Source organism: Panulirus ornatus, chromosome 14, assembly GCF_036320965.1.
Source record: "Panulirus ornatus isolate Po-2019 chromosome 14, ASM3632096v1, whole genome shotgun sequence".
Classification (NCBI taxonomy): domain Eukaryota; kingdom Metazoa; phylum Arthropoda; class Malacostraca; order Decapoda; family Palinuridae; genus Panulirus; species Panulirus ornatus.
In genome coordinates, this window is record NC_092237.1 from 53120113 (window position 1) to 53130153 (window position 10041).

At 46.0% G+C, this 10041-nt stretch overlaps 1 protein-coding gene across 1 annotated transcript in view; it reads left to right on the top strand.

Annotated features, from left to right (window-relative positions):
* Positions 1 to 10041, top strand: part of LOC139753437 (protein inscuteable homolog) — a 233547-nt gene extending 223506 nt beyond the window's left edge. Inside the window, 9 exon segments of the mRNA XM_071669944.1 lie at positions 3554 to 3748; positions 3911 to 4037; positions 4981 to 5160; positions 5682 to 5921; positions 7093 to 7264; positions 7634 to 7809; positions 8060 to 8238; positions 8424 to 8547; positions 8767 to 10041. Of these exon segments, the coding sequence (XP_071526045.1) occupies positions 3554 to 3748; positions 3911 to 4037; positions 4981 to 5160; positions 5682 to 5921; positions 7093 to 7264; positions 7634 to 7809; positions 8060 to 8238; positions 8424 to 8547; positions 8767 to 8898 (1525 nt within the window). The 3' untranslated portion in view covers positions 8899 to 10041.

Here is a 10041-nt window from a genome sequence, read left to right on the forward strand (position 1 = left end):
TTATTGTGTACGTTCTATCAACCTTTTCTCTCTCAGTGTTGGAAGTGTTTAATCAATGAGATGATTCCATCTTTGCCAATACATCTCTTGCCATATACCATCTCATCTTGGCGTCGCTCATTTGTCTACCTGCATTGCCTCCTTATCCCCTATTCCCTCTCCTCATTACGACTCACTTCCACCAGAGAAGGCCATGTCATTCCTATACGGCGAGGGTGAAGGACAACTGACCGCCAGTCCCCAACAGACTTCATTAGTACCTCCAGCAAAGTCTCCATCAGAACCACTTGCTCAGTTACAGCACAGCCACCATCAAAATACTCCACCACTCCCCATCACAACCTCCAACACAATCTCTCACAGATACGGCTAAGGTGGTACTAAAATCATTAATCCAGTTACCAGCTGAATAGATAATCGAGCAATAGACATCACAAAAGCCAAAGAAAAAGAAAAAAGATAATAGATCATCTAGAATAAAAAACTAGCTTCATAACTACTAGTTAGGTCATCTACCACTCTCTGACCAAGCATAGTCAGCTTGATCAACATCGGCAGACAATCACAACGATCCTCAGTAGTGAAGACATTACATCATCATCTACCATAGTCAGGCCAGGGATGCCTCCAAGGCTCATCCTCCGCCCACACAGGCAGGCAGGAAGCTCCCGCGAGACGGTCGCCACCGCGTGAAAAATGACGCATTTACATATATGTAAATCAATATTTACTCCACTGCCTTCTCTAACTCTTGAGAACCAAACTCGGCTGAGGATGATGGAGTGCTGAGTGTCTCTTTCCTGCAGACTGAAGTATTTCATTGGTTTCGAAGCCTCGCGTATATTTCGTATTATTATTTTCCTCCTCATTCCCTAGCGAATCTATGAAGGGTTGGTGGTTCATATAGAGGACGTGCTTCAGTCGTTCAAACAAAAGAGGGATTCGAGTGGTATGATCATGCACACATTGCGCCAAAGGGATTCCACAGGTACTACTTCTAAATACACAAGGCGTTCGAAATGGTGTTTGGTAAAGGTTCAAGTCGCATATTTACGGAACTGTACGTGCACAGAAGATAGTGGCTCATTCTTATATTCTACTGGCTAGATTGAGTAGTTTGTGTATTGCCGGTGGCGATATGTTTTTTTTCATATTTCTTTCAAAGGAAATTATCTTTTCTGCTTCTCTCTCCACCTCTTCTTCTTCTTCTTCTTCTTCTTCTTCTTCTTCTTCTTCTTCGATTCACTGAAGCTGTCTCAATCACGGGTTCACGTACAGGAAGTGTCTCGGTGGTCTGTCTCGTCCAAAAGGCCGTCTTGGTGATGCATTCACCTGGAGGAAGTGTCACAGTGACGTGTTCATGTACAGGAAATGCTGTTGCAACTCTCTTCTAGGGACAGAAGGAGGAGGTTCCAGTGGTTTGCTTATGCAGAGGAGGTGTTCCAGCGGCTTGCTTATGCAGAGGAGGCGTTCTAGTGCTCTGTTTATGCATAGGAAGCATTCCAATGTTTTGTTTATCTGTATGAGGTGTTCCAGTGCTTTGTTAACACACACACACACACACACACACACACACGGGCCTCCGTTATGGGGTGGTTAGCGTGGGGCCTCACCAATGTAAGAGACCAGGGTTCGAGTCTTGGACTGTTCATTGTTTTCTTTGAGATTGGTCGATAAATAGCTGCTTGGCGTAAGATTATATATATATATATATATATATATATATATATATATATATATATATATATATATATATATATATATATACATATATATATATATATATACTGTGATAGAAAATGAAAAACAGAGACTAGTAGTTACGAAAACAGTGTCACAATGTCGGCAAATAACAAAGCAATGAGTGAAACGCATCGGACAATGCGAGCCTGGAGGATGGGAAGAGAGAAGGATGTGTGCAAGGAGCCGGAGCGGAGGAGAGGAAGGACGTAGACGTGAAAGAAGAGGAAGCTGTGGAAGGAAGCAGGAAGAAAGAGAGAAAGATATCTTGCGTCCTGTGTGGTTCATTATAATCATGATTCTTTTTTTTTCAAATTCTTTTTCTCCTGTAATTACTTTAACAGCGCTTGTAATACCAGTATATAATAGGGCTTAGTGCCAGCGATCGTTTCTTTTGTGTGTGCAATGAACGTTCCGCCGTGTATCAGGGTCGTTGTCAGTGAACGTTCGTACTGTGTGGCAGGGTTAGTGCCAGTGATCGGTCTGCCGTGTGGCGCGGGTATAGCACCAGATGACCACCATACCATATATGCCACACCCAGAGCTACACGGGTGTTCATAGAATGTAGCCCCCCACCCCTCAGCTGTTGTGTGTGACCTTAAGACGCGAGAGATTACGCCTATGTCTTTATCTAATACATTTTTGCGTCAGTATAAAAGACACTAAATACTATTTTAAGATATTGGAAGATTGGCCAGGCTATGAGAGGCATTCTCCCTCATTCTGGGTTAAGAGAGACCCCCCGCTCCATAACTCGTGATGTTCAGCCTTCACCTCCCACACCCCACGAACACCCACACACCGTCCGCGTGTGATATTCCCGAGCTCTGAATGCCTTGTGATGAATCAATTATCTCATGGCTGTTAGTAGATGTAGGAACTATCGTGGCAAAATTAGTGCCTTTCTCCCCTTACTATTAACTTTATGGGTTCGGTCAAGACGCCCTCTACGGTGTGTGTGTGTGTGTGTGTGTGTGTGTGTGTGTGTGTGTGTGTGTGTGTGTGTGTGTGTATAGATAGACAGATATATAAGTATAGATACAGATGTATTGCCTCAGCTCTTCTCTCTTACCGTTCTTGGCGCAAAGAGCGTGCGGGGGATGGGGAGTTAGAAGCTTGATAAGTGCTTGGGATCTCTCTGGATGGGTTCTGATCAGCACTGTGGATGTTCAAGTGTTCAAGTGAGTGTGGAAAGGTGCAAAAATGTCCTGTGACGATGTGCTAAAGTATAGATGGAAAGTTGAGGACGCTCCCTCAGTTCTGCAAGCTTAATTTCCACTGAGGTGCGTGTCTGGACGCACTTGATCCCTTCCATGTGGACGAGAATGGAGTTGATGATGATGAAGAGTTAGACAGAAAGAAATAGAGAGAGAGCACGAATAAGGCAGATTGTGTTTACGAATGCATGAGAACTAAACTTAGATATATTAATTGAATTTGTAATTCAGTCTATGCAATGTTAAGTACGTCTTCATATATCCTTGTTCCTGTGTACGTGTTTGACGCATATGTATACTGACGTAAATAAATGACAGATTTACACTGAGTTTATCCTTTTATCGAAGCCGCTGAAAACCGAACAACTGACAAATGATAAGTTTGAATCCACAGGCACCAGACAAGCTAGCGGTTTAAGTTTCTGCTTCACTGGATAAGCACAACATATGACTTCCGTGATTTCTAATATCTTACGATTAATGCCTTGCAGAAGGACAACATTGCCTCCAGATATATACATGAGAATTACATGCTGTAAGTGAACATTACTAGGTCGTTGTGATGTTAACTTGTGTGATGTTGACGCCCCACCAGGAACTACTCGCTGCAGCAGTGGTTGAAGGAGCTGCGAGTGCTGTATGAGGCTGAGTGCATGAACACCCTCCAGTCCAAGTCGCTGCCCGGGGACCCCGGCCGCCGCTCCCAGCCTCCCACCACCACCCGCGACGCCGTCAGAGCCATCCAGCGACGCGCCCACGCCGTCTCCACCGAGTTCGCCAGACTCTGCCAGTGAGTGGCTGGTTCACATGTCTTCTTATCCCTGACGTTGTCTATTTCATGTTCGCTAAATCAATTACAGAAATTCTGTTATGTACTAGAGGCTTGTCCGTCATACTGTCTTACGCTGGGGCTCACCAGTCGTCACTATACTGTGGTGTTGTGTGTTGACAGGCGTCTGGAGTGGCTGGAGCTAACGCAGGTGCCTCAGCTGGCCGAGTCTCTGGTGGGCCACATCAACAACTTCCTGAGGGACTACACCACCCAGTGGACCGCCGCCCACCCCGACCTCCAGCCCCAGGTGAGCCATCTGGCCCTCCCACTCCTGTTGGAGGTCTTGACTCACTTCAGTTAGGCAGGACCAAGTTTTGGCCAGATGAATTCATTTATTTTAGTCACCGTTACGAACGTCTGTTGCCGCCAGGTTTTCCCTAAGCTCGTCTGTCGATCCGAGTAAGGGGATCCGAAGCTTCGAACTTGCTACTATTTTTTTTTATGTCATGATGTTATGTTACGTTATCATGTTTTTTTCCCCATAATATTACCAGCTGTATTTTGTATCTTAGATATCTTCTGATACCGGAATTATAGTTCAGTAATAGTATGACGTTTGAGATAATGTTATTGGTTCCGGACCGACGAAGGTTCGACACTTGTGTCGGATGAGAAGTGATTTGGTAGTGGTTTGTCGCCCACGCAGTCAGGACTCAGTAGCGGTCGAGCTGTTGTGGAGTTAAGTTGTCTCTGTTTGTGGTTAGATCTTTTTTTTTTATTTGATATATATGTATGTATATCTATAGCGTTCAACGTCTTAGACTCTAACACTTCGAAACATCGTATATTTCCTATTTTACATTCTACGTAAATCATGTTACATAGTTTATTTCATGTTTTGAAAGTTAATGGGTCAGTTGGTGATGATGGTCATTATAGTACCATTTTCACTTGGAGTTTTGTTAGTTTTATGCTTTTCTTCGTTAATCTCCTCCAGTAGGATGTCTCTTTGAATGAAGGTGTTTGATAGTAAGTAATTAATTGATATTATTTAGGGGATTTGTTCAAATTACTTGTGGTGATCGACCCTTACGGTCGTAAGTCGCAGACAATCCTTGTTAACACCAGCAACTGCTGGAGGTGAGGAGGTCGTCAGGCCCGAGTAATGTGCAACACACAGAACACTGCAGCTGCAGGAGTAGTGAGGGCTGGGTGGCAGTGACCTACATGTTAACCTTTTGTGTTGGCAGTCATCGCTGGGTCGTCAGAGTAAGGTGATCCAGCAGATCTGTGAGCGGCTGACGGAGGTGTGTAGCAATGACCACGACGACCCCGACCACGAAACGACCCGCCAGGTGGTGCAGGTGGTGACGGCGCTCGGCCACGCCTTCACCAAGCTGGTGGACCTCATGCTCAGCCGAGAGATCAAGGTGAGTGTGGAGGAGGAGGAGGAGTTGGTGATCACATGGAAACGTGTCGAAGGCGCTACTGGCATCCTTCTAGTTAAAGGTGAGTGTCGGGGGAACGTGTTGTCGATTGCCCTTTTGCCACTCATACATAGAGAATGGTAAGTGTGTAGAGAACATAAGGGTAGGTGGGAATATTGGCGCCCCACGAAGGACATGGTCGTGGGTGGTGGCACCGTTGGCTTCGCCACAGAAGAGGGTGAGTATAGAGGACGCACTCGATACTACTACTTAAAGCTTGTATGAATTAGATGTCGAGAGGAACTCTCTTAGGTTTAATGAATAACCAAAACATAAATCGTTTCTGTTCAGTAATTGAACTTTTAATATCAAAATGTTTTGAGTCATTGAAGCCAATTTCTCATTTCTCCAAAAGATCTCTAGTTAAGGGCACTTCAATCCCACGATCTAGGTGTGTATACGGAAATCTAAGTCACAGCTGTGTGACCTAACACGCCCCCCCTCCCCTCTGCGTCTCTCTGTAGGTGGTGGTGAGAGCACTGGAGGAGGCGGACACCAAGGCGGAGGTGCGAGCGGTGGTGACGCACCTGACGGCGCTTGGGGTGGACGGCGGCCACATCTGTCGCCTCATAGCGCGTTTCGGGGGCGTTCGGGGTCTCCTGGGCGTCTGTCTGGAGCCGTGGCTGCGACAGTGTCGAGTCGACGCTCTAAGGGCGCTGGCCACCATCTGCTGCGTCGTCGAGGGCATCACAGAGTTGGAGAAGGTAAAGACAGATGACTTACCGTTTGCTGGCGTCTGAGTTTGTGTATGCATCTCGGGCGCTGCCTGACACACACACTCCTGCATGGCCTCTTGACATTTTACCTTAAAGCCTCGAATACCTCATGTGGCTAGAATAATACAAGGGCTCTTTCTCAGCCCCACTGGAACCTAACTGATATTTTGCATCATTGAAATTGACTTGACAGAAGGGCAAACGTCCAGATGTCTCTTTATCCCTGACGTAGACTAGGGAACCAAGAATAGATATATAGATAACCTTGAAAATATCTATGATTTGAAAATTAAGCACAATTAAGCTTTTCATTTCTAGTTAGATTAAAACTGAGATAATTAAAAACACATTATAGCACATTCAGAGCCACACCTACACGCTCCAAGCAACGACCTGAATCTTCTCTGCAAATGGAGAATCCAATCAACAATCCTGTGTCACATCAACACAAGAACAAACAATAATATATTTTGGCTTCGTTTGGGACAATGTGTTGTCAGGTCTAGTTCGTCATATCCAAGTTTATTCTTATTCCACATGAACTTTCCCTACCCCTCCTCCCTGATAGTTAACATCAGTCCTATGAAGCATCCTTGATGTATTAAGCTTTAAAACTTAAGCACCATTTCTTAGTGCATTGATGCTGGTGTGACGACAACAGTGAATATGAACTAGGATGTTGAGGAAACCTGATGGGATTTATGTAGTAGAAAATGTCTGTATTGCAAGTGTTGCATGGTAAGTAGGATAGACTAGTGGACACACGAGTATCCCATATAAGTGTTGCTTTCTGAGTGGTAACTAGTGAAAATGTACTTGACGATGCTTCACACGCGGACCTTCGATAATTACATACACACACAGCCACACTGTGATTTCCCTTACTCTTACGACAATTTTCATTGATAGACAGTAACCATGTTGTTCAGTGCTTCGAAGCCGTGAATCTGGTACACCAAGCATTATTCTAGCGTGCATGTAACAAGTAGTTGATAAATGAAATGGTTTGTCTACTCAGCCTTGAAGTTTAGGAATGGTACAGAGATCTGCACCATGTCGACTTCGCCAAGTTGGATAGTAACATTACCATTGACACTCAAACATCTTAAGTGTAGTTGTGGTGCGTGACTGTATAGTTTAGAGCCTCATGTGTCCCCAGGCTGGAGGTGTGGAGGTGGTGGCGGAGGTGCTGTGTGACGAGGACTGTCCGGAAGAGGAGCGGAGTGAGGCGGCCGGGGTGCTGGCGCAGATCACGTCGCCCTGGGTAGAGAACACCCACCGCCTGGCTGCTCTCCACACCCACATGGATGCCATCGTTGCCGCCCTCACAGGTAACTTAATATGCCATCATGTGTACGTCTTTGATCGCTTTCCTGGGTTTGAAATAAAACTAGAATAAGAAAGGCAAGTCTTGTTAAGTAAGACCACACTAACATGTCCATTGTTAGGTCGCCTGAAACTCTTAGGCAATCCAAAGATCTGCTCATCGTAGACACGAATAACGACACTTCCCACATAAGTACGAATAGAGAAGAAGCTATTGAGATAAAGATTGAACTTTCTCCATGATAGGAGTGATATTCGTGTGGTCACCGACCTTACACATCTAATATTCATGTGGTTACTGACCTTACATATCTAATATTCGTGTGGTCACCGACCTTACAGATCTATTATTCGTATGGTTACCGACCTTACAGATCTGGCGGAGTTCACACGAACGCCTGAGATCTTCCTGCTGGCGTCGGCGGCGCTGGCCAACCTAACCTTCCTGGACGGTGGGTGTGTGGGCGCCATGAGGGCGGCCGGCACCGCCCGCGTCCTCCTGCGGGCGGCCAGGGATAACCCGAGCATCTCCATCTTCACCAAGGACCAGGTCAGTCCCTCACTTTCGTATTCGAGTTTGTCTTTGCTTTGTTTAGTGTGATTTGTGCATCATGTCTCCCTCTCCATGTATCTTGTTACCCCAACAATCGGCAACCTAAAACCCTTGGGTTAGTGAGGAGTTGCCTGACCTGACCTGACCAGTAGAGGTCAGGGATTAAAAAATAACCCCATTAAATTTCAGCAGTGTCGAAGACGCTGTGGAGATGTGTTTGTTGATGTTACTCTGTCCTCACATCCAGATCGCGACGGTCTTGGCCAACCTGGCGGGGTCGAAGGAGGCTGCGGAGGAGGTGGTTGCTGGCGGAGGCGTGGCCATCCTGCTGGCGCTGCTCAACACCCACCCCGCCCCGAGCCACCGCCTCCCAGAGGTGGCCACGGCGGAGCGCATACAGCAGAAGTCAGCCATCGCCCTCTCCAGGTGAGATAAATCCCACCATCTCCAGGCGATATATATATATATATATATATATATATATATATATATATATATAGCAAATAAGTCCTCTCGTGTCATCCATGATACAATATATACCCAGTGCTGCACAATAAATCATCGCGACGTTAGGACTGACACAAGTCACATTAATCCTGGCCGGTGTGCAGATTGTGCGCGGAGGCGGGCGTGGCGCGGCGGGTGGCCGAGCTGGGCGGGGCGGAGCGGCTGGTGCGACTATGTAAGGACGAGCAGGAACGCAACCACAGCGACGCCGTCCTCGTCGCCTGCCTCGTAAGTCCCTGCTATGCTACCGAGTCTTGGTGAAGTAAACATCCACTGTCTTGTTTTTTCACAGGAAGGTCACACAGGGCTTGCTTCCGCATAAGATAATTTGTGAAATCTAGTTTGCTGTCCAAAAGCTACTCCTTAGTCAACACCTTCACTGGTATAATTTTGCAGCATGGATATTGTATGTAGTATATAGTCTGTGTACGTACTTTGTTTTTCCAGGCTGCGCTCCGAAAGATTGCGTCGTCTCTGGGCATGGAAGAGCTGAGGGGTATGGACGCCGCTGAGCTGGTAGAACCTCGGCTGCTGGATTCATTCCTCATCTACTCTTCACGCCAAGAGAGCTTCGTCTAAGGGGCAGTACACAGGCACACTATCGCCCTCCAGCGTCACAACTTCGTTCCTCTGCAAGGACTCTTTTGTCATTAGGAAGTGTGGGAGTGAATGGCGAGTTGTGGTGTTTTGTGAACTCCTCCTCAACCTTCCAAGAAGAAATCTGTTACAGATCCTTGTCTCTCGGTGGGTATTGTGGTTATCATCCTAGGCCGCAGGTGGTGTATGATGAGGGGACATCTCGTGTTTCGGGCTCACGCGAGGGTCACTTGGATCCCCCAGACATTTTTCAGGGTGGGGTCACACGTAGATGTGACCTCACAGGACAGATGACTCAGGTGATGTGCAGATTCAAGACTTGTGTCCTCCTGCATGCGTCACTGTACACCACAACTCTCGCATTAAGATTTAGGTGCTACGTTAAGATAACCTGAACGTCTCTTATCGTAACTTCTACCGTTGGTGAGGTAAATGATGGACGTACGGTGCCCTGTGCTGGATGGGGTAGTGTCGAGGAAGGGAAGGGAGGGGGAAACCTTTTTTTATCTTGTGAAGGCACTGGACAGAGTTCTGGCCGACGTCGTCAGGGTGTTTCTGGACTGATACCACACTGACGGTAATCTCTACGTAGTCGAGGTCTGTGACAACAAAGGCTAACATACCTTCCTGTTGTCTGCAGAGTTTGAGCCGTCACCAACAGCGTCTGCAGTGCTCGAGAACTCGCTCGCACTCTCTCTCTCTCTCTCTCTCTCTCTCTCTCTCTCTCTCTCTCTCTCTCTCTCTCTCTCTCTCTCTCCTTAAGGTCTGCTGTTAAGCTCTCAACTATGTTGAGATGAAGTCCATAACATTATCTCGCCCTTCTGTGCATATAACACTTGTATGGTAGACTTAAAATCGCATTAAAACAAATGTTAATGTTAAGACTGATTTCTAGATACCGTAAAAAAATTTTTTTTTTGAGTGATATATACACAAGACAAAACGAAAATTAGATAATTGTATACCGAGAGAAAATGTTTTTCTAACACTTTCACGTTGTAAAGTAATACTTCAGTAATTCAAACTCCAAATGCCTAGTCAAGACTTCATACCAAACATAGTCTTTAATGTGCATTTTTTTTTTGTATAGCAATTATATTTTTCCAATAAAATTCTATACATTCA